The following is a 23,854-nucleotide window of genomic DNA, read 5'->3' as shown; positions in this document are numbered from 1 at the left end:
CAACGGGAATTTACTTTGGAGTATGCAGGTCCTACTGTGACAGTCTCACTGATTTTTTCCCCCCTGTGTTATATGGCTTGTCACAGATTACACCGAAATACAATTCCGTTTAATTTTTTGATCCTAGCTCTTGGGCTTGGATCCAACGACCACACATTACAAGCTGAAGGCACTTCTGCTAACGTCGTGAAGCTGTCCAATTTCCCAACTGCAGTTTCCCCCCAAACTGACTCCAGATGTTGAGGGATCCTCCAGAGCAGCAGGGTGCCTGTGTAGAGCTGTAGACAAGGAAGGGGGGAGGACTGATGATCCTCGCGCACACACGCAAGGGATGTCTTCTGCTCAAGGGACGCAAGCCATTGCGGAGTAAAGTTTTGGTGGGTTTCTCGTCAGCTAGGTAAGAAAAGCTGAATGTTATGTACAAGGCAAATGTATTCACTTCCGAAACTTAGTGCACTACATTCCCTTCAGGTAGAATAATGTACAACTCAAGTTCAATATTTCTCTGCTGTGGCAAAGATGCAAGGGAGCCTATTAAACAGGACCTTTTAGTGCTTTCAAACAAACAAATACACATTATTATTTTTTGTAACTTTTACATAATAGAACAGTGCAATGTGCAGCATGCCACCAGAGCAGCAACGTGAACAGTTTGTAGGTATGTTGGCTTGTTGTCGGACCTTGAACTTGTTCAGTTTCTAGCTCTGGCGCAGCAAAAGGTTTCTGAAAAGCCCTCCCACTTTCCACCTCTTCGGCCTGTTCTTGAGTGCCTCTTAGTAGGGAAAATCAACATCCATGTCGGTGTGGTTTGGGAAACACTTCACAGTGCAAAGAAGATTTTTGCCTCCAGTAACTTGCTTTTTTTTTTACTTTGGATGAAGCCCTTGAGTGGTTCCCTGCCTCTCTTCAGAAATGTCCACGCCCACAATCGCTGCGTCATTCAAAAATGTCCCCTTGGGTTTGCTTGCCACCTTTAACTTTTTAGCATCAAGCTTTTCTTTCTTAAGGTGCTTTGCTACAGTAGCTTTCTTTGTTTGATGCCTGGAAATGGACAAGCCAGAGGATTTTGCAGCACAATAAATCTTTCTCAACCTCCCCTCCCTTGCCTGAGTTGTAGTCCTGGGTGGCTGTTTCCGGATCCCTCTCCGAATGAGGCAACGCCTTACAATAGCTAGTCCTGCAGCTTTTTTGGAAAACCCTGGCTCTCGACTACTGTTCTTTCTCCTCTGCCTATTGAAGGGAGTTAACCTAAAGTCACCGTCCTGCTGGGATCGGTGGGAGTTCAGTGGTGAAAGAACTAGGTGCTTATAGGATTTCTCTGAACTGCTACATACCAGACACTCAGACTTCTCTGGGGAAACAGAAGAGTCGTCCGTCTTATGACTTGAATTCTTATCTTTCTCCTTAACTGGATCCAACGTGAGAGGTGTTGACGAACCATTGAAATCTGGCGAATTGAAGGACTTTGGTGCTATGCATTCATACTGCGTATCGGCTCGCTTCTTCCCATTTGCATCAAGGCTGAGACTCCTGAAGAGCTGCCGGACATGTGAAGCCTTCTTTGCTTTCCCCCCAGCGACACTCCTGGGAGGAGTTTTTAAAACTCGGTTCGTCAGTGGGTCATAATACTTAATAGAAGTCTGTTTGTATTTGTACCTTATGGAGTCCTTACTATCTGTGGAGTTGTAGCATCTTCTCGTTTTGGGAATGCCTTCAGCGTTGCTCCTAGACAATTTCATCTCTGGACAGGAAAGAACATAGACTGTGGTTTGGGGCTGTAAAGGGTTCAGAATTTTGGTGTAAGACTCAGGAAGCTTGAGGGCACAGAGTCTAGTTTTCATGGTGGGTGTCTTCTCATTCTCTGACCATACAAAGTAACCTTTCGGATCTGGCTGCTCGTGGTCCCTTCTAATGGTTTTGTGTTTCACTATGGGATAGTTCAGCAAGCTAGTTTGTGTGCCGTGGCTAACCTTGACTACTTGGCATCTTGAGGCAAGGCGCCAAGTCCTTTTTTGAGGCTTCTTTACCGTTTCTGGAATGTGTTGTGTTTCTGAGGCAGCAGGAGAGTTGCTGAAGTCAGAGCCAAATTCCGGAATGCCTTTATCCGACACAGCCTCCAATTCCTCAGCTGCAACTGCACTGATTTTCCCTTCTTCTTCTTCTTCCTTCTTCTTCTTTGTTGTTGCACCATTAGCCAAGGACTTGGAATTAAAGTGGCAGCGGAAGCGACCTTCCCTGAAATCCCGCACAAGGGCTTCAATTTTCATATCATCTTCGTACATGATCTGGGACCACGTCTTTCCTACAAAGGAAGGAGGCACATGGGGCAAAGCTGGGAGAACTGGTTCTTTATGATGAATGGACACATCTGCTTCTGGTTCTGGTTCTGCTGTTTGCTGCACAGAGTTATTTTGAAGAATGGAACTGAGCTGGGAGCCATACTTCTCATCTTGTAAATTTACTTGAACCTCTTTGAGCAATTCTAGATTTTTAACAGCTGCCTTAGGCAGGTGTGCTCCGGACTGAACATTTGCATCACAATCAAAGCTGACATCGGATCCATGAACACTGTTGTGGTCCAGAAGCGACAGGATATTTACGCACGGGTCAGTCTCTTCGTCTCTGAGAGGCGACTCTTTGGGAGAAGTTTCACAGCACTGTCTCAGAATGACTTCGCCAATGATTTCATCTACAGAAGTTTCCGCGCTTCTGCTCAGCTGGTTCTCTTTCCCCCCTGAAAACTGGGGAACTGCTTGAAAACTCAGCGAGTTACCGGTACCCACAGGGTTGCTGGTGTCCCTGAGACAGAAGTCGGAAATCTGACTTTCATCCTGAGCCTGTAAGCCACCTTGTTTTAAAAAAACCTGACCTGAGATTAAGGAGTTGCCTTGATTACACACAGGACTCTCTTGTGAATGTGAAACAGTTCTCGGGGGAGACTGCAAAATGGGGCTCAAATTTGGAATCGGTAATCCATCTTGTGAATGTGAAACAGTTCTTGGGGGAGACTGCAAAACGGGGCTCAAATTTGGAATCGGTAATCCATCTTGTGAATGTGAAAGAGTTCTTGGGGGAGACTGCAAAACGGGGCTCAAATTTGGCATCAGTAATCCATCTTGATCGCAGATGCTCTGCGTGGTTTGCTCACACCTGTTCTGTGAAGCCAAATCTGGTATTACTGAATGCCTCACATTTTTTGCAAGCATTGGAGGGGGTGGTGAGTGGCTAATGGATGATGGGCAGGGTATGGGGTTCACTGCTGCAAGTGGGGTTTTATGGCTACTACTTTCAGTCGGAGTTCCATCTGCTGCAACATGATTTCTTGTACTGCAAGAGATGTCTATAGTTTGCTGCGAAGTTCCTTGGCTGCGCACTTTCCCCCTTTCTTCTAGCGTATGGAGAAGTGTGACTGGCCCAGGAGCCTCTTTCAGTTCCTCGTGTGATCTCTGGGAAGTCAAGCAGCCTGACTCCGCAATGAATGCACTGTCGGTGCTCGGTTCTTCTCCCTTGCTAATGGCACTTTCCTTCTCCAGCACTTCCACCGGCAAAAGAGGCTCATTCCTGGGAAGTGGTTGGGAGCTGCCGGTAGGTATGTCGTCGTAAGTTGGTCTGGGGAAGGGAGAAGAAAACCCACGTAAACGTTGTAAATACACTTAGCACAAAACTGGGGTTTGCAGCTACGGGATTAAGAGCCCAAAGAGTTAATAAAACAGGAACTACCCTTATCAGTACAACCAGCACTTCAGCTGCAAGTCAAATTGGGCCACAAACAAAAGCACTCCTTATTAACTGCCCCATAACTTACAGGTTTGAACTCTGAATTTCATGGACGGTAATGTTTTATTTAAAGCCCATTAATGTTACTGTACTGTTAATGGTCAGGGGTACCTTTACCTTTTAATGTTACTGTATAATGGGGAGGGAAGGGAGGGAAGCACTGAGATTCTGCTGCATAGGAAAAACTGCAGCACTGTTCCCAGAACTACTACTAGTGCCAAGACTCTCTGCCACAATGATTAACACTCTTCTGAGCTACTGGAGCGCTGGGGAAGGATATGTTGGGACAATAAAAATAAAAGAAAGAATGTGAGCCTTCATCTGGGCAGCCTTTGTTATAGCAGACACTCTTTGAGGCAGGAAAGCTTAATGTAATAATGCAGCTAATGGCTGCCTATGAGCACCAGAGCACAGAAGCAATGCATACACATCTTTACATTGTAGAATTAGAAATGCTACTTTGATAGGCTTTAATTTAAAGAAAGACAGATTTTTTAAAGTGTATCAACAAGAATATGAATAAGCTATACCCAGTATCAGTTTATACACAGACATGAACTGCATTAGACACCTAAGACAGCACAAATTTCTATTCTGAATAATCTTCCTTTGACAAAAACATGAATATTCCTGTATTGTGTGTATCTTATTGTACAACCACTGGTTAGGATCCTAATTCTCTTATTCCATGAACAGAAGGAGCTTCTGTTTACAAAATGAAAAATTAGGATCCAAGCAACTGTGTCTGTAAAACCTGCATAAACTTAATCCACAGCTGTGTAGATGAATTCTTCTCACCCCTTGTCCTTGCCCTTTCTGTAAGCTAAACCGAAGTGTTCTTGTCATTTCAGCCAATATTCACAATGATATGGGCTAATTTTTTAATGAGATTCTCAACTGATTACTAACTGTGCCCCCATTCAGTGACTAGGTACACAGGTCCATGGTTGCATTCAAATGCCAAAAGATCTGAGAGGGGAAATCCTAGTTAAACAAAGAGTCGATATTTTCCTTCATACCGAACAGTTTACCTGAATAAAGGCCGCATGTTTCTGACCATGGACGCAGGCAGTTAACCATCAGTGTTGCTTTGCACTAATGGTTGAGCAAAGGCTCGTCTTTGCACTAATTATGCTCTCGTGTGCATTTTGTATGTCTGAGTTTATATTCAGATTGCCCAGAACGAAGCTTTTACAGCAGCTTCCTTGTCCCCAAGTTGTTCTAATACTAGCTAGAATCAAGATAGCCTTGCAAGATGCTGAAGTTCCATTAAAATCAACACAGCAAAGGGGAGATGTGTTAAAAATTCAAACGCCTCTGAAGCAGAAAAATGAACAAAGGCAAAACAAAACGCATTCCTACGAGTGTGTGGGAGCATTCATAGCAGCCACTAACCATCTAAGTGGAATGAAAGGTTTAGATGCATGGCAGCTGCTCAGAATTGCGTTCTGTCAGAAAAGCTGGTTTTGTCCTGGACTTTTTGACGCTTTGTATCTTTTAATTTCAAGTCTTTGATAAACCATATTAGTGAATGAAATACTAGCTTCTCAACAGACACCAAAGAACATTTCTTATGTTCTGGTAGCATCCTGCAGTCTAAGAACTGATGCGCTGTCTTTTCAGAAAGGAAATAGCAGCATGAAACAGCAGTCTTCAGAAATATCCTCCCTGCCATCAATACGGCACATAACATAAAAGTATGATGGATGAAACACCAAGGAATAAAACCTTCTACGCTAACTTTTATAAATAATATATCAGGTACCAGAGCAAAATACTATTTTAGTCTGCACTCATTAGAACGACCTATTCCCTGGCTCGTGGCTGCCACATGTGAGGGATGTGATTATAGCTAACCCAGAATAGCCAGGTGTTTATTTCACTCCAGGAGTTTATTATTAAGAAGTTCCAATGGTGACCTCACAGCTGATGCCCAGATGGGATTTTGCTCTTGACATACTTGGAAAATCAAACGGAAAGAAGGCAAATGAAAGCACCAGATCCCAGGGCTGGGTCCATCACTGCAGGCAAGAGACTTCATGGTGCACAATGGAAATTCATCTTCCTTTCCTGCCCCCTGCATGCTGCCCCCTCAGAACCAGCTCTGGTGGGTTTGGAAGACCCTCACTGGATATAGCCTGCTGTTTTCAATATAGCATCCTTCAAAAAGATGGGATAGCTTTGTTTGGGCTCCGCTTCAAGGCCTAAACAACTGGTTCCCTATTGTGCTAAACACAGCCCACGAGGCTAGACGGGGAATCCTGATAGGACTCTGCAGAGAACACTGGGTTTGGGGCTAAGGATCCCCACTCAGGCAGAAAAGATACTTCTTGGGGGGGGGGGGAGACAGATACAAATAAGATAGTGAGACCTATGCATTTCCTTCACTTTTCTGGATGTCTGTTGCAGCTCCATTTATACTGGTGAAATTACATGAACAAACGGGGATGAGCTGCAGTGAGCCTCAGGTTTGTACAGTTCCCCCACCTCCGTAATTATGGTTCCAAGCTGATTTGTTTCAAACAAATCACAGGTAACATGAAAAAAAGGTGGTTAAGCAAAAGCAGATGCCAATGCTTCCAGACTCCTCCTCCTTAACCACACAGAAGGAGGAGATGGGAGCCCAAGGCTCACCGCAGCTTGTATTACACTGAACTATGGTTTAGTGTGATGCCAAACTGCAGCCATTGTGCACTTCCCTCACACACCCATAATTAATTTTTGCATTCTCATCAATTCATCAAAAATGGCAGAACCTAGTCCACAGCAGACAGAATAAATTTTCACAATTCAGTTTTCCAAAACAGAATCAGGATTAATATTCGGTCCCTCGTCACTTCTCACAGCAAAATTATACCTACATTATACCTTTGCTGGCCTTGATCTGGACATTCAACTCTCTCTGCCAAGATATTCCTTCCAGGTATCATTTGAAATAACACCATCCAGAGAAATGGAAAGACCCCAGAAAATAAAGGCGGGGATCTGGAGCCAAATTTGCACACAACATCTCTTTGAGTAGAATTCAATCTCATGCTATTGCAACCATTCTGTCTGTGCAAACATTGCACCCTACCAGACAGAATGTCCCCCCCCCCCCGTGCTGTTCTGAAGGGTTCTTCTGAGTCCGACTCCCCCTAAGTCAAATTGGGGGGGGGGTAGGGTGGAGGGAGGAGAGGGGAAAGCCCCTTTGCACAAATGGTTCCATGGATGTGGTTTGTTGCATGACTGTATCATGCGACGATTGCACAACCATAGAATCGTGCTGATTTATTCTACCAGTTAAATTTAAAAGCTCTGTAATTAGTGCAGATATATGAAACAATCCATTAAGCTAAATACATGTTTTGTATGAAGCGGGGGTCTCCAGGTAAAGTTCCTTCTCCAGAGGGCCAAACCTGCTGCAAATTCAATAATTTAAGAAGTTTAACACACTACCTTGCATATATATTATAAAAGTTAGACAAGCCAAAAAAACACCACCACCACACTGGGTATTTTACCTGTTATCATGGTATCTATAGGGATGGTGCCGCAAAACATCTTCCAGGAAACGCTCCATCAGGCTAGTTGTGCCCGTACGGTTCCTGCAGTAAGTGGCAAAGTGCCTGTGCTGGGTACTGTACACGTGCTGAACGAGGGAAGAAGACGATGCTTTATATTAATCAGCTACCAAAGCTTAACAACTGTTTTCATTACAATACACAAGATCAAGGGTAACTCCCAAAAAGATGAACAGAAAAAGATGCCACTTGAACACGTGTGATAAAGATGCCACAGAGATACCCACCTCTCCTTTCCCCCTCCCAACCAAGCCCTAGAACATGGGTTGGCAAACTAAGGACCGCAGGCTGGATCAGGCCCAATTGCCTTTTGGATCCGGCCCACGGACGGTCCAGGAATCGCTGTGTGGATCTCCCTCTCCCTCACACAGCGGTGGCGCCTCCTCCTGGCTTCTCCCCGCCCTGCCTAGAGGAGGAAGGGGGCTGGGCTTTGTTGGTGCCAGCAGCAGCACTCGAGCGGCTGCCATTTTAAGCAGCCCCTCTCTGCTGAAAAAGGTATTTAAATATACCCTTTTAAAGAAACCAGAGGCCTTTCTCCTGGGCATAGTTGACCAATCGGTGTTAAAGAAGGATAGAACTTTCTTTATGTATGCCACAACAGCAGCAAGAATACTTATCGCAAAATATTGGAAGACACAAGATCTACCCACTTTGGAAGAATGGCAGATGAAGGTGATGGACTATATGGAATTGGCAGAAATGAATGACCGGCAGGACCCGAGACCAGGGAGAAGAGTCAGTGAAAGAAGATTGGAAGAAATTTAAAGATTATTTACAGAGATATTGTAAAATTAATGAATTTTAGAATAATTTGGGTTGGAACTAAGTGGTTTCTAGCTGTAATGGGTTAAAAGAATACGAAAAAATGGGTTTATATAAGTAAAAATTCAAGATTGTAATAATTTAAGAATAAGATTTGGGTAGCAAAAAGAGGGAAAGAAATTGTTGAATTAATAATTTGATTTGGAATACAAAAAAGGGTGGTATGAGGATGTCCGAGAAACAAGTAAATGAAAAATAATGTGATGGAAAGATTGATTGTTTTTAACAATTTTTATTTGATATTTTTTCTTTTTTCATTTTTTTTCATTTTTTGTAATGTAAAAACCTTAATAAAAATTATTTAAAAATAATAATAAGCAGCCCCTCTCTGGAGCTCTTTCGCAGGCCGCTCATCATCCCTCCACCGCCGCCGCCACCAGCCCCTGCCACTCGCAAGACACAGGTAACTAGCCACCGGGGGGCTCGTGATGCTCTTGCATCATTTTTTCCTTTTCAAAATATAGTCCGCCCCCCCCCCCCAGGTCTGAGGGACAGTGGACCGGCCCCCTGCTGAAAAGGTTTGCTGACCCCTGCACTAGAAGCAAAGACACCTGGGTGGGAGAGGCAGCTGCAGCAGAGGATGGGGGACAAAAGAAAGAGACTGCACATAACTGGGGGAAACAAGGGTGAGGTGTGGAAGTGGCCAAAATTAAGGAGTAAGAAATGGTAATAGAAAGACAGTTGAATGGGTACTGGAGAAACAGCAGGAGGAGGTTCTGCACCTTTGCCCTTTAAGCCAATGGAATTTCCCTTCTAAGGTTTAAGGAAGTCAATACATTGTATTTAACCTCTCTACCCCCAGCTTCCAAGGCACAAGTTTTCCTTGCCTAAATGTTCTACTAGCCACACGAGCATCTTCTTCCATGGTATCTTGTACAGTGGAATGCAACTTCTCTCAACAGCTCAAGCCCAGCCCAAGAATTGTGATGATAGCAGTGAGAAATACAGTGGTACCTCGGGTTACATATGCTTCAGGTTACAGACTCCGCTAACCTAGAAATAATACCTCAGGTTAAGAACTTTGCTTCAGGATGAGAACAGAAATTGTGCTCCGGCAGCAGGAGGCCCCATTAGCTAAAGTGGTGCTTCAGGTTAAGAACAGTTTCAAGTTAAGAACGGACCTCCGGAACGAATTAAGTACGTAACCAGAGGTACCACTGTAGGTGATAGCGCTAAGGAAGATGAGGAAAAGTGGGACTTGCTGGACAGAGGGACTGTTCTCTACACCTAATGCACATATTGAACTCCACTCGTTTTCACAAACACGCTTTTCTTAAGTTGCAGTGAATGTGGGAGTGAGCCACCGCTTACAGATCTATTACCTAAAAAAATATTTTAGTGCAAACCCCTTCAAGCTGAAGACTAAAAATGAAACTGGCTGTGTCAAACAATGTTCCCATCCTTTATTTTTAAACTTTTAGATCCAATCGAGTAAAACTAACAGCTGATCAAGCCCTTTGACAGAAAATGGCATAATGGCAGTTGGCGTTAAGTCCTTACCTGTTCCAGATTACTGTAGTGTACATGGCAACAGTTGCAATAGCCTTGCCTGTTCTGTACGACAGGTACTCTAGGCCCAGCCAGCTCTGGTGCTTGCATGCTTAAAATGAAAAATAGAAATTTTCAGATAACCAGCTGTTTTCAGAGGGAGAGAGAAGTTAAACTCCTACCTGGATGAGGGCTGCTATTAAAACAACATTCATGTTACTTTTTCCACACTCAGTCAAAATGAACCACACATAAGTAAAATTCAGTATGGCCTCACCTCTACGTATATAAAATTTTCTGACCCAAGAAATATTCATCCCTATATTAGATGAGTGAAAAAGTAATGGTTCAGAATCATCACACTTTCGAAATGGTTAAAAGATGTTATTGCATTGAACAAGCATTCCTAAACCTCATTTCGACCATGGGGGAGGTAGAAAGCACTTAGCATTTTTTACTAACGACTCTGTAGAACATACACATTTTCCAGATTGTTATGAACTGGTAACATATCGAGATGCATTACAGCTACACTACATTATTCATATACGGCACTCATCAAGGATTTCAGAGACCCAAAGCGATGGGCTCTTAAAATAAATTCACAAAAATCATTTATCAATGCTGATCAACATCACAGGCCATTAAGACGCTTCCAGCTAAGAAGATTGTTAATGAAAGTAGCTTAAGCTAATCCTGCATTATTTCCTAGGATAGAAGTGTCAAGAAAGTAGATAACAAATGCAGAACAGCAAAATTTCAGTCAGGGAGCGGGGAAGCAGTGCAAGCAAGTCAACCAGATTGGGAGAAAGGCTTCAAGAACAATTCACTGTTGACTGCATACAATCATCCATTCTTTTGCGGACTGCAAAAGCAGTCATGGAATATGCAAAAGCAGTCATGGAATATGCAAAATGCAGTGGAATGGAATATGCAAAAGCAGTCATTGAATATGCATGCAAACAAAAATAATTCTATCAAATACCGTATTTTTCGCTCTATAAGACGCACATTTTCCCCTCCAAAAATTAAGGGGAAATGTGTGTGCGTCTTATGGAGCGAATGCAGGCTCCCTGGCTTCAGCGATAGCAACATGAAGCCGCCGAAGCACAGTAGGAGCGCTCCCGCCGTGCTCCGGAGGCTTTGGGTTGCCTTCAGTGAAGCCTGGAGAGCAAGAGGGGTCAGTGTGCACCAACCCGTCTCGCTCTCCAGGCTTCAAAGATAGCTGCCTGAAACCTCTGGAGCGCGGCAGGAGTTCCCGCTCCGCTCCGGAGGCTTCGGGTTCCTTTCGCTGAAGGGTAGTCGCCCCTTCAGCCAAGCAGGAGGAGAAATGGAAGGGGCTCCGTTTCTCCTGCCGCTTCGCTGAAGGGGCGCTGAGCACAGAGGGGGAGATTTTTTTTTTCTTGTTCTCCCCCTCTAAAACAAGGTGCGTCCTATGGTTGGGTGCGTCCTATAGAGAGAAAAAATGGAATTTTTCCCCCATTCTGCTCCCTATTCCCACTGCTATATTTTAAACAGCGCCGTCTCCTTCAGCCTCCCCATACTCCAAATGCATTACTATAAAATGCAGGCAGAACGTGCAACAAAATGTTGCAGTGTGGAGTGCTCCTGTACAGTATTCCAGCGAGGCAGCCAGACATACCTTCTTTGATGACACTCCATCCCATTCCCCTCTCCCACCCAGTTTTCTGCTTTTATTCCCCCCCCCCCAATAACAGTCAGTCACCATTCCATGGCCTCTGAGCATCCAGGTCAAATGGAGCTGTTTCAAGGAGGCCCCACCTGGGTTGCTTTCAATGTAGCGCTAAGGGAAAAGTTCCATCAGTGCAATTTTCTCCTCCCCACACACCCACTAAATCTGATCTGGAGGTTCCCTTGAATGTACGTAATGGAGCAGTTTAGGGGATACTGTAAGGAACACAAGGGGGGAGGGAGTCCCACTGTGCTAGTGCAAATATTTAATTACAGTGGTACCTCTGGATATGAACGGGATCTGTTCTGGAGCCCCGTTCACATCCTGAAGTAAACGTAAGATGCGTCTTCGCGTGTTACGTATCACCGCTTCCGCGCATGCACATGACGTCATTTTGAGCGTCTGCGCATGCTGCGAAACCCGGAAGTAACACGCTCCATTACTTCTGGGTCGCCGTGGAGCGCAACCCGAAAATATTCATCCCGAAGCTCATACCTCAGGTTAAATAAGCTTCAGGTTGAGCGTTTTCAGGTTACGCTCCGCGGCGACCCGCAAGTAACGGAACGCGTTACTTCCGGATTTTGCTGCTCGCGCACACGCAGACGCTCAAAATGCCGTCATGCGCATGCGCAGCGAATCGCAACCCACGCACACGCAGATTGCGTTGGCTTCAGGATTCGAAAGGGGCTCCGGAACGGATCCCGTTCGCATCCAAAGGTACCACTGTACTTTATTATTTTTTTTATCAGATCCTGGATAAGAAATCTGAGCATTAACTCAATAGAACAGAGTGTAAGAAGAGCCTGATGGATCAGACCAGTGACCCATCTAGACCAGCATCCTAAAAGTAGTCGACCATATGTTGGTGGGTGACATTGACCACAAATGGGAAGTTCTAGTTAATGTATAAAGCAGGCATAGGCAAACTCGGCCCTCCAGATGTTTTGGGACCACAACTCCCACCATCCCTAGCTAACGGGACCAGTGGTCAGGGATGATGGGAGTTGTAGTCCCAAAACATCTGGAGGGCCGAGTCTGCCTATGCCTGGTATAAAGTATAAAGAATACAGCTTCAATGTAATTCCACGTTAATCTTACTCACCTGCTACCTCTCTCCTGTTGTAGGGAGCCTTCATTACCTCTTCTTTCTATATCTGTAAGAAGGAGGGTGGGGAAAAGATAATCTATAGAAAGGGAAATCGGCCAACAAATATTCCCTCCTCCCCAAGTTTCATTAACTGTCAATGCAGTAAAGATACATTTCAAGCAGATGCTAATGATTTGATTATGTGGGTTTCCCCCATTAAATAAGAGTCTTACCTTGTGCTGAAGCAGCAGAGGCTTCATCGACTTGTTTATTTCGATCAAACATCTGTAAAATAAAATCGATGCAGAGAAAAGCTGAGCACGCACAAAGGCACTTCCAAGATGTGTGCTCAGTAAAACATTGCCATATCAAGAACACTGCTGCAGATTAACTTTAAAATTGCCTCCCACGTTATTTTAAAAAATTAAAATAAATTGCATTTTTAAGTTAGAAAATGAGCTTACTTTCTTCCTCGCTCTATTTTTTGTTAAGACTCTTAAGACCTTTGCTGCCCTGAGATATTACTGCTTTCATAAGGATTAGAACTTGGAAGGCGAGGAAAGCAAACGAAAAACCGATAGGCCATGCACACATCCAAATAAGGTATTTATAGGCTTAACTAAATTACAAACTGAGACATGAGTTGAGGGAATAGCCTGTCAAAGATGGTTATGGGATCACTATAGGACTGAATCTATCATTGGTTCTTATTTTAAAATGGCAGCAAACCCTATTAAAAGGCACTAAGATTGTGGGAATGACCAAAAATCCCTTCTTGCTCGCCTCTGCAGGCACTACTGGGCCTAGACTATCCTAGAGTCTAGATGGAAGGGAATACCAAATTTCAGTTATACAAGGATGACTTGAAGTTTTCCAATCTTTCTGTGATAAACGTAACTAAAATCACTATGCACTTTTGAATATTTACCCTCCTTGCTGTCCTTCACATCCACTTGAAGAGCAGGAGTCAAACACTATCTCTCACGTAAAAAGTTGTTTGCTGAGTAGGATTCGTCTTTCATTGTTATCGACAGCCTGTAAAAAAAAACCAACAACAAAATCAAGCTGAAGATCGTTCATAAAGTTATAAAGCTGTTGAGAAATCGCTACCTTAGCATCAAGATTAAGTTGCAATAAGGAGCATCAAAACAAAACAAAACATTTGGATACAATGCAACTTTTACAATGTAAAAACTGCAATGACTTTGCTAGTACAGTTTAACAGGAAAGATCCCAGTGGAAGAGCGTGTGGGGTGGGAGTTAGGAAGTGAGGAATGTAAACATAAACTCGTTTTGTCTGGTTGAATGAGAAATGCAAAATGGAATCTGACCTGGAAGGACTATGGCTGGACTTACGGATTTGATCTACTAAAATTAAGAGAAAGCCAAGCAGTTTTATAGAGAAGAATGTTGGGGATGACTGGAATGTAAGGACTTCCTGTGGTTTCGGGTGGAATGTCGGGGGCAGTGATGTTAAGTTAGAAAGTAATAAGCAAGATTCCCCACATGCTAACAACCATTGAGAGGGAGTTTCCAAAGAGGATGCAATAACTGCAACTAGATCTCTGCACCCGCAGCAATGGAATGAAGGGGGAGAAAAAAGAGTTTTGATTAAAGATGGCTTTTAAAAGCAAAATTATATGAAAACAGTAAAGTAAAAGATCAAGACAAGGAACTTTTTAAAGAGTGCAGCTCTTTTTTGGAGGTTTAAGCAATGGAAGAAAGATTATGATAATGATTATCAGGTTGTGTAATAGAGAAGATCTCTTTGTAGCAAAGGGCGGGCATTAAAAACACCATGGAACGACAGGTGGGAATTCAACCTCTAAAGATATTTAAAAATGGAAATTAATTTGTATTTTTAAAAATTGTTAATCTGAGATTTGTTAAATTTGTTAATCTGTTTTTTTAAAGACTTAATAAAAATTTATTGGAGGCAAAAAAATTATTGGCAAAAAAATGAAGGAGCACATCATGTATTCTGTAAGGGAAATCACAATACGGTAGTTAATTAATTGAATCCGGGTCTCTTTTGACAACCATCAGATCATCAGTCTTCTCTTTTAGTTATCTAAAGCATATTCAATGCTCAGTGTTGCTATGGACGTAGTCAGATCCCACAATTCTAAGAGTTTTCATCCCTCTCATCTTGTATATTTTTTTGCATACACTGTGAAGAACCATAAACATAGACTGCATGGTGTCTACCATCTAGACTCTACCTATCAATCCTGTGCAAATATCTTAAGGCTTCAATCCTATGCACACTCCCTTGGAAAGTAATCCCCACTGAATTCAGCAAGGCCCACTTCCAAGTAAATATTAATAGGCTTGGGCTGCAAATGAGACAAGTATCGTTAATTGCATGGTCTCATGTGGTCAATAAAAAACAAACCCAAAAAACCTGATGATGCTAGAGCATGAGGCACCCTTCCAGCTAAGCTCCAGCTCATACGGAATGTGAGATAAATCACACCACAGGTATTATGGGGTACAAAATATTGGCAGACAAGAAACACAAACACTCGCCAAAACATGGCAAATTTATTCATGTTTATATCAAATTGTAATTAATTGGATGAGGTTCAGTTTACACTCCCACAAAAAAGGGAAAAAGTCATCAGTTAAGATATAGAAAAAAGAATGACTCAATAAGACTATTATTTGACTTCTTTAGTCTCACTGCCTGTATCATTCTTTGTATGAGCAATACAGTGGTACCTCGGGTTAAGTACTTAATTCGTTCCGGAGGTCCGTTCTTAACCTGAAACTGTTCTTAACCTGAAGCACCACTTTAGCTCATGGGGCCTCCTGCTGCCGCCATGCCGCCGGAGCACGATTTCTGTTCTCATCCTGAAGCAAAGTTCTTAACCTTGAAGCACTATTTCTGGGTTAGCCGAGTCTGTAACCTGAAGCGTATGTAACCTGAAGCGTATGTAATCCGAGGTACAACTGTACAAAAATTCTGGAGCAACTTTCCAGACAGTTACTCCTTCAACAATAAACTGCCCTGTGAACTTAATTCAAAAAGCTATAAACTGTTGCTCAAACGGTCAAACCAATCACTTCTGCTCTCAGCCAGTGTCAGAAACTCAGATATACAAGCTAAGCACCAAAAGGCTCCTTAAAACGAGGGTTACAGTCACCAAAGCAATGCCTAGTTGCCATTTTTGGAGCAGATGCCTCAAAAGTGGTATTTTTCAAAAGAACGTTTTAGTTATTGAAATTCATTCTCCTTGTCAATATAGTCAAACCTCTTCTTATGTCCACCTCGGCTCGCATCCATTTCGCCCAAACCCAGAAGTAACCGGCGGGTTTGCATGCGCAGGAGCGGTGATCGCCGTTCGCGCATGCGCAGAAGCGGGCAAAAGCTGCCCACGCACAACGGCGCCTCTCCCAGCAACCCGTTTCGACTTCCAGACAGGTCTCCGGAACGGATTGTGGTCATGAATAGAGGTTCCACTGTATAATGGATAGAATTCTACAGGATGTGTTGCTAGTGCGTGCACACAGTCAATCTGTCCTCCTGCCCATATTAGCCTCTTATGCTAAAAGCTGTGTCAACTTCTACACAAACTTCACCAACTGAACAATGAAAAAGAACAGCTAGTTTGGGCAAACTACGGTGACAGATAGAGATACTGTGTCTGGGTGCTTCACGCAAGCCACACATAGCTTTTTCTCCACACACAGCACACAGGCTTCCTTCCCTTTGGAGGGTTATGCATAACATTCGCAACACATTAATGCACAAGGGAGAATGTGGTATTGTTTTCTTCAGAACTCCCAGGGCACTCAGCCTGTGTGTCCCACTTCACCCTGAAGGCTGGAGCTCAGTCACAGAATGACCCTACCATGGAAAGACAGACAGAATGATCCTCCAGTGGAAGGAAGGAATGATCCTCCAGTGCAGTGGTTCCCAACTGGTGGACAGAGGCAGGGGGGTCCACAAACTGTCAACTGCCTGGGACATCCCATTTTGGGCCCCGTGCTCTCGCACAGAAGCGCAGCCATGCATCATGGTTTTGTGCTGTGACATGCTGGAGGGTATGGTGGCATCTTTCACATAACAAAAACTACGACAGATATCACAACATTTTCAAAATATCCATACTTGGCTTTTGAAAAACAGAGGGTCTGCAGTACTTAGCTAACTGGGAACCACTGTTCCAGTGGAAGGATAGAATGAACTTTTAGTGAAAGGAAGAAAGGAAAGAATGATCCTCCTTTGAAAGGATAGAACTGTAATGGGAAGGAAAGATCCTTCAGTTGAGGGAAGGATAGAATGAGCTGCAGGAGGAAAGGAGCAACTTTCATTGTAAGGAAGGAAATAACTAACGAATTTCCAGTGGAAGGATAGAATGATCTTCTACTGGAAAGAAAGAAATACAGTGGTACCTCTGGTTACGTACTTAATTTGTTCCGGAGGTCCGTTCTTAACCTGAAACTGTGCTTAACCTAAAGCACTACTTTAGCTAATGGGGCCTCCGGCTGCGCGATTTCTGTTCTCATCCTGAAGAAAGTTCTTAACCCGAGGTACTATTTCTGGGTTAGCAGAGTCTGTAAACTGAAGCGCCTGAACCGTATGTAACCAGAGGTACCACTGTATTCTCCAGTGATAGGTACAAAAGACAAACAGAATGACACAGTGGTAATTCGGGTTAAGAACTTAATTCGTTCTGGAGGTCTGTTCTTAACCTGAAGCACCACTTTAGCTAATGGGGCCTCCTGCTGCCACCGCGCCTTCTGTTCTCATCCTGAAGCAAAGTTCTTAACCCAAGGTAATATTTCTGGGTTAGCAGAGTCTGTAACCTGAAGCATATGTAACCTGAAGTGTATGTAACCCGAGGTACCACTTTACTCCAGTGGAAGTTCAGAATGATCCTCCAGTAGAATTAAGGCTAGGGAAGGAAGACCATAGTTCCTACAAGATGGAGACAAGCCAGTCAAGGCCAAGGCTGGTTAGCCCGATTGTTTTATGTGCTTTATATATATATATATATATATATAAAAAATCATTTTATTTTGAGATGGGTGGCGGGGAGCACATGGGCACGTGAGCCTCCCCCTCCACTCGCGGCCTGAAGCAGGGCAGCTTCGCCACTTCTGGGTCGGATCCGGGCCCGTCGCGCAGAAGCCTCGCGCAGCTTCTCCTTCCTTTTCCTCCGCAGCAGCGGCGGGACCCCTCCTCAGAGGCGAGGCGCACCCAAACGGGGTCCCGCGACACCCGCGCAGCTGTTCAGAGGACGCCCGGCGGGTTCCCCACCCCCCACTGGTCTCCTGAAAGAACCGTGAAGGGGGGGATTTTTGAGGGATAAAAGATAAAAAGAGCAAACGGGGTTTGGGGGGGTTCGGTTGAAGGCGCGCTCCGGAAGCAGCCAGGAGGCCCCGCCTCCCCCTGCGCGCACGGGGATTAAAACCGCGGCCTGCGCGTAGTCTGCGCGCCTTTCCTTCCCTGCCGCCTTCGGCTCCCTCCCCTTCCCCGCCGCCTCATCTTGCCCACCTTCTTTCCGGGGTTCCTTCCTCGCCTCCGTCGCGACTTTCCTTTTTTTCCTCCCCCTCCCCCACTCCGCTAAGAACTGGGTCAAAGGGCGCGGCCGCCGCTTCCTCTTCCGGGTTACCACAGAAAGAGAGGGAGAGGGGGGGCCTGGCTAGGGTGTTTCCTAGAGAGGCCTGGCGGAGGCTGAGGGAAGCGTGAAGGGAGGGAAACGCGTTCCACGTCCCCGGCTGGTTATGGGGCGGCCGGGAGCGCGCATTGCAGAGTCGGCCGCGGCCGGCGCAACGGTGGGGGTGGGAGTGCGCGTGCGCGCCAGCTCCCTCCGTCAGACCAGGATGACGACGTCGGTGACGTCCGCGACGCACGTCCCTTCTCCTCCTGAGCCTTTGGCGCGATTGGTCGTCCGGCCAGAAAGGCGGGAATTAGCGGCGAGAGGCGTCGCGCGAGGTCTTCGCTGAGGGAGGGGCGAAGGACCGTTTTTTACCTCAGGCCTCGGCGAAGCCGTTAAAGGCGGGCGCCTCAGTCAGTTGCTCTACCCCTGTGTGAACTATAAGCCTCAGATCCCCAGCTTTCATTAAAAAAGCAACAAGTTTTCCACATTTGTAGACCCTGAAGGGAAAAAAGATTTCAGCATTTGTCAAAACGTGGAGAGAGGGAGTTTTTAGCCTTTGCAAAACATGAGAGGAAATCTGACAAGTACTATATTACTGGGTGTTTCGTGTGTGTGAGGAATTAGTCCGGCTCCCGCCTTTTTTCTTTGCCTCTCCTACCATCATCAATAAACTCGTTTTATTTGTGTGCTAGCTTTCCATGGCGGCTTAACAACGTGAGGAGGTTTACTGTAGTAGCTTTCAAGGAAAGGGTTATCTCTGGCCTCTTGACCATGCATTATTCTGTAGCCTTATGAGGCTTTGCCCTCAGGTGGGAAAAATATTGCGCCTGGGAAAGGGAAGTGGGAGTCAACAGACACTCAAGGAATAGTTTCGGAGAAAAGGCTTTTTATTTCTACCATCCATGAACTGGTAGAAGGAGCAAGTGTGATAAGTCCACAAAAGCATGCACGAAATTCACAGTCCTGTGCACAAGCCTATATACCCCTTTCCAGTTCCCTCCTCCTTTCTCCTCCCTCAGGAGTCCTCTGAGCATGAACAGAAAGCTGTCTTGGGACTATTGGACTCTTCCAATAATGTTTCTGATGCTTAACTAATGCCTTTTAGCTGCTGAGAAAAATGATTTTGAAAAGCTCTGAGAAGCTTTGAGCCTGCTTTGGTGGGGGGGGACTTCGGGCTCACCTGCCTTCAATTCCGTTCTTAAGGAAGGAGCTGGTCAGCACATTTCTGCAATCCCAAATAGCCACCGCAAATTATATACCCCTGTCGCCATAACACTGCCTCCTTTTAAGATGCCAAACCCTGGATCAAAGTGGTGTGGTTTTTTTGTTTTGCACAAGGCTGTCTCAGGCATGATTTCCCTCATTGCCAGTGTCTGTGAATGAGTTGCTAGCAATGTTTGTGACCCCTGTCATCCCGAAGAGCTGTAAAATTCAGCTATAAATCAGAATTAGAACGTAAGGCAACCACCATGATTCGTGTTTCCACTCTTGCAAGTCCTAATTATTGAATGGAATTTTGACCAAGGGAGGTTTATCTTATTTGTGTAGGCAAACAACAGATTTTAAACCTGCTTTTTCTATAACACCCCTCCCCCCAACATATCCTAACATTCCTTTAAGAAACCTTCAAATGCTTTAAAAATAACATTCCATGTTACTTCTATTGTGGGACAATGGTCCTAAAATACTAGCAGAAATCCATCTAAGGAAGCGGTCGGACCCTTGGACGACAAGGGAGTTGAAGGCGTGCTAAAGGAGAATAAGAAGATTGTGGAGAAGCTGAATTAATTCTTTGCATCTCACAGAGGAAGATAATAGGGCCAATTGCAGCAGCACTGCAGGAGGCGAGTCTTGAGAACACAAGCAGATAGTGGCAACAAGAGATTTACCGGTAAGCTCTAGGCCTAATAGACAAAATAAAAACTAACAAATTGCAAGGTCTGGACAGCATCCGCCCAAGACTCCTTGAATAACTCAAATGTGAAGTTGCTAATCTAACAAAAATATGTAACTTGCCCAAGATCAACCTCCATACCCGAGGAACTGGAATGTAGGCAATTTAACAACAGTTTTTAAAAGGGAATCCAGGAAACTGCAGACTGATTAGCTTAACATCTGTCCTGGGAAAACTGGTGGAGAGTATTGTTAAAAATAAAATAATCAAGCATATAGAAGAACAAGCCTTACTGAAGCAGAGCCAGCATGGCTGCTGTCTTATGAACCTATTAGAGGTATTTGAGAGTGTCAACAAACATGGAGAGATCATTAATTGGTTAAGTTGCTGGAAGCAAAGAGTAGGAATAAATGGATCGTTCTCTGAATGGAGGTATCTGGAAAGTGGAGTCCCCCAAGGATTGGTATTGGGATCTGTGCTTCTTAACTTGTTCATAAATGATCTAGTGAGCAGGTTTGCTGATGATACTAAATTGTGCAGGGTTGTTAAAACAAAAGGAGACTGTGAAGAGCTCTAAAAGGACCTCTCCAAACTGAATGACTGGGCAGTAAAATGGAATGTGCAATTAAGTGTAAACAAGCGTTGAAGGAAGGTGAGGACAGGTGACCTCACCTAGGCCCGAAGTCGCCCCCCACCAAAGCAGGCTCAAAGCTTCTCAGAGCTTTTCAAAATCATTTTTCTCAGCAGCTAAAAGGCATTAGCTAAGCATCAGAAACATTCCGCTTGCTGTAACTAAAAAGATTGCAACAAAGGTAGGGAACACAGTCCATTGTTTCCCAGGCCTTTCTCATGCCTTCTGGCCTTGCTAAAGAACCACATTGCAACTTGCTTTCTGTCCGGGAACCAGGCCAGAACAAGAGATTGAAACATATCTGAACACTCTGAAACCCCTTTCCTGGGAAGAGTCCAATAGTCCCAAGACAGCTTTCTGTTCATGCTCAGAGGACTCCTAAGGGAGGAGAAAGGAGGAGGGAACTGGAAAGGGGTATATATGCTTGTGCACAGGACTGTGAATTTCGTGCATGCTTTTGTGGACTTATCACACTTGCTCCTTCTACCAGTTCATGGATGGTAGAAATAAAACCTTTTTCTCCGAAACTATTCCTTGAGTGTCTGTTGACTCCCACTTCCCTTTCCCAGGCGCAATATTTTTCCCACCCGAGGGCAAAGCCTCATAAGGCTACAGCGTAAAGTGATGCATGTCGGGGCAAAAAAGGACTTAATTTCACATACACACTCATGGGGTCTGAACTGGCTCTGAACTGAACTGGGAACGAGACCTTGGGGTCATAGCAGATAGCTCCATGAAGATGGTGACCCACTGGGCGGTAGCTGTGGAATAGGAAAATTTCATGCTAGGATCATTAGGAAAGGAACTGAAAATAAAACTGCTGATATCATAATGCTGTTATATGACTGTATGGCACAACTGCATTTGGAATACTGTGTGCAGTTCCAGCTGCCTCACCTCAAAGATTCTGCAGCATTGGAAAGGTTTCAGGGAAAGGCCATACAAATGATCGCGGGATGGCGTGACTCCTATGAATAAAGTATTCTGGCCTAACATCCTGATTCTAGCCATTTGTGCAAGCATATTTGCCTTGCAACAAATGAGACATTTTTCTGTGATGTCAGCATTAGGTTGCTGGCCCAGCGTGTCTGATTCCTCAACTAAATCAAGGGTGTGTGCAATTTGCATCCACCAGGGGGCCACGAACTGTAATTGAGAGAGGCAAGCCCTGTATTTGAAGGGCTGCCCAGTCCTAGTCTGATTTAAAGAGCTACAGCCATTATTTTATTTTATTCCATTTATGGATTGCTTCCCATAACTTACCTCAAAACAATTTTACAATAAAAAGAATTTGTGTGTGTGTGTGTGTGTGTGTGTGTGTGTGTGTGTGTGTGTGTAAAGGGACCCCTGACCATTAGGTCCAGTTGTGGCCGACTCTGGGGTTGCGGCGCTCATCTCGCTTTATTGGCTGAGGGAGCTGGCGTACAGCTTCCGGGTCATGTGGCCAGCATGACTGAGCCGCTTCTGGCGAACCAGAGCAGGGCATGGAAACGCCGTTTACCTTCCCGCTGGAGTGGTACCTATTTATCTACATGCACTTTGACGTGCTTTCGAACTGCTAGGTTGGCAGGAGCAGGGACCGAGCAACGGGAGCTCACCCCGTCGCGGGAATTCGAACCGCCGACCTTCTGATTGGCAAGTCCTAGGCTCTTTAACCCACAGCGCCACCCGTGTCCCTTCATATATATATACACACACACAAACACACACACTATTCCATAGGTAAAAAAAGATTCCACCTACAAAAAACAATGAAACAACTTTAAGTTGAATGCAGACTGGGATGAAGATACCGACTTAAAAAGTTTGTTGGAAAAAAAGGTCTTCAACTGGTGCTGAAAATACAGTAAAGACAATAACCTGCCTGATATGTACTGGGGTGAGATTCCAAAGGATGGGTGACACAATACTAAAGGCCCAGTTCGTATACTGTGCAGTCCTAATGATATGGTATATGTAGGAGGACCTCTCCTGCAGAGCACCGTGATCAAATGGGTATATAAGGGATGAAGAAGGTTTTTAGGTAAGAAGGGAGAGTAGGAGGGATGTTGGATTTGCCAAGCCACAGTTAGCACCTGTAACAGAACAACTAATAACATACATTTCCCCTAGCATATTAGCAGGTTGGAATGAAGTTCATAGTCACCAGTCCAAGGCAGTAGGGCAGGATCTTGTGGCCATCAGGTGGGCAAAAACATACAAGGAAGAGCTGGGCAGGAAAAGAAGAAGAAACCCAACCCTCCTCCAGTAAAATGGTTCTCATAACACCTTCATGTTGATCTGGAATTCTAGCAGAAGGATAGACGTGTCCAACGTCTGCATTACTTTCATTATTTACACGGGCAGACCCATTAAAGATATAGACAATGAATTCCATAATCTATCTGGGAAGGGGATAGGTGTAGCTGGGCAATTCTTGAATCGGCAATTCTTCATGCAGGTCACTTCAACATGTTCCACCAGGCTTTCTAAAATATGTTATGGTTTCACCTTCGTTTTGGCTTCATGTTTATTGCCTTTATCCCATAAGCAATATCTCATCTGTGTGAGGTTTCTTTCTAATCTTATCATTCCTTCAGAATGCCAAGGCCTCATATATCAGGCAGCGAAGTCGAGCACAATGTGTTCCCTGCACTTCTTGCACAGAAATGACACAGAGTTGTACATCTCACCCGTTTTGATCCCTCGTGGGTGCTCCACACAGTGTGCTTGAAGTTTGCTGCATTTGCTGGTTCTGCAGGCCTAGCAAAGTCCAGATTAACAAAGGGGTGCGGACATATGTTTCTCCCCCACCCCCATTTTAATCTAACAACCTTGTCAGACTGAGAGGCAGCGTGACAAGGAGCTTTGAAGCTGAACAGAGATTTGAGTCTGGGTCTCCCCAATGCTGCCCCAGTACTCTTAACAACTACAGCAAATCCTTCTTAAAGCACTGGCAGGCCCAATCTGCCAGCTGCCCTCCTAACCCTGCCTGTGGCACCCCTAAACCGTACCCCATCATGGACAAGGGGGCTCTCAGTGGCTCCTAGCTATGATGGCAGCAATGCTTCTGAATACCAGTGGCTGGAAAGTACAGAAGGGAAGAGTGCTCTTGCGCTTAGATCCCGCCTGCTGGTTTCTTACAGGCGTTTGGTTGGCCACTGTGAACAGTGGCATAGCGTGGGGGGTGCAGGGGGGGCCGGCCGCACCGGGCGCAACATCTGGGGGTTAGGGGGCGCAAATCCACGGGTTAGGGGCGCAAATTACTTGCCTTGCCCCGGGTGCTGACAACCCACGCTACGCCACTGACT

General features: G+C 44.9%; 1 protein-coding gene across 1 annotated transcript; it reads right to left on the bottom strand.

Annotated features, from left to right (window-relative positions):
* Nucleotides 1-94: 94 nt before the first annotated feature.
* ZDBF2 (zinc finger DBF-type containing 2) lies at nt 95-18,216 on the bottom strand. The gene is made up of 7 exons (XM_081913230.1): nt 17,934-18,216; nt 13,359-13,465; nt 12,664-12,715; nt 12,446-12,497; nt 9,663-9,762; nt 7,281-7,408; nt 95-3,609 (listed from the first exon to the last, which is right to left on the bottom strand). Exons 3-7 carry the CDS (start codon nt 12,713-12,715, stop codon nt 867-869), a joined length of 3,075 nt encoding a protein of 1,024 aa, XP_081769356.1. The 5' UTR covers nt 13,359-13,465; nt 17,934-18,216; the 3' UTR covers nt 95-866.
* Between the last annotated feature and the right edge of the window lie 5,638 nt (nt 18,217-23,854).

Source organism: Podarcis melisellensis (genome assembly GCF_964234715.1).
Source record: "Podarcis melisellensis genome assembly, chromosome: 1".
In the NCBI taxonomy this organism is placed as follows: domain Eukaryota; kingdom Metazoa; phylum Chordata; class Lepidosauria; order Squamata; family Lacertidae; genus Podarcis; species Podarcis melisellensis.
This window is presented reverse-complemented; position numbering and strand designations above follow the sequence as displayed.

Excerpts from the sequence above, each read along its gene's own strand:
- ZDBF2 (XM_081913230.1), bottom strand. The coding sequence starts at position 12,715 with ATGTTTGATCGAAATAAACAAGTCGATGAAGCCTCTGCTGCTTCAGCA. Across the intron at positions 7,409-9,662 it reads ACTACAGTAATCTGGAACAG|CACGTGTACAGTACCCAGCA; the intron begins GTAAGGACTTAA and ends TCCCTCGTTCAG. Across the intron at positions 3,610-7,280 it reads TATAGATACCATGATAACAG|ACCAACTTACGACGACATAC; the intron begins GTAAAATACCCA and ends TCCCTTCCCCAG.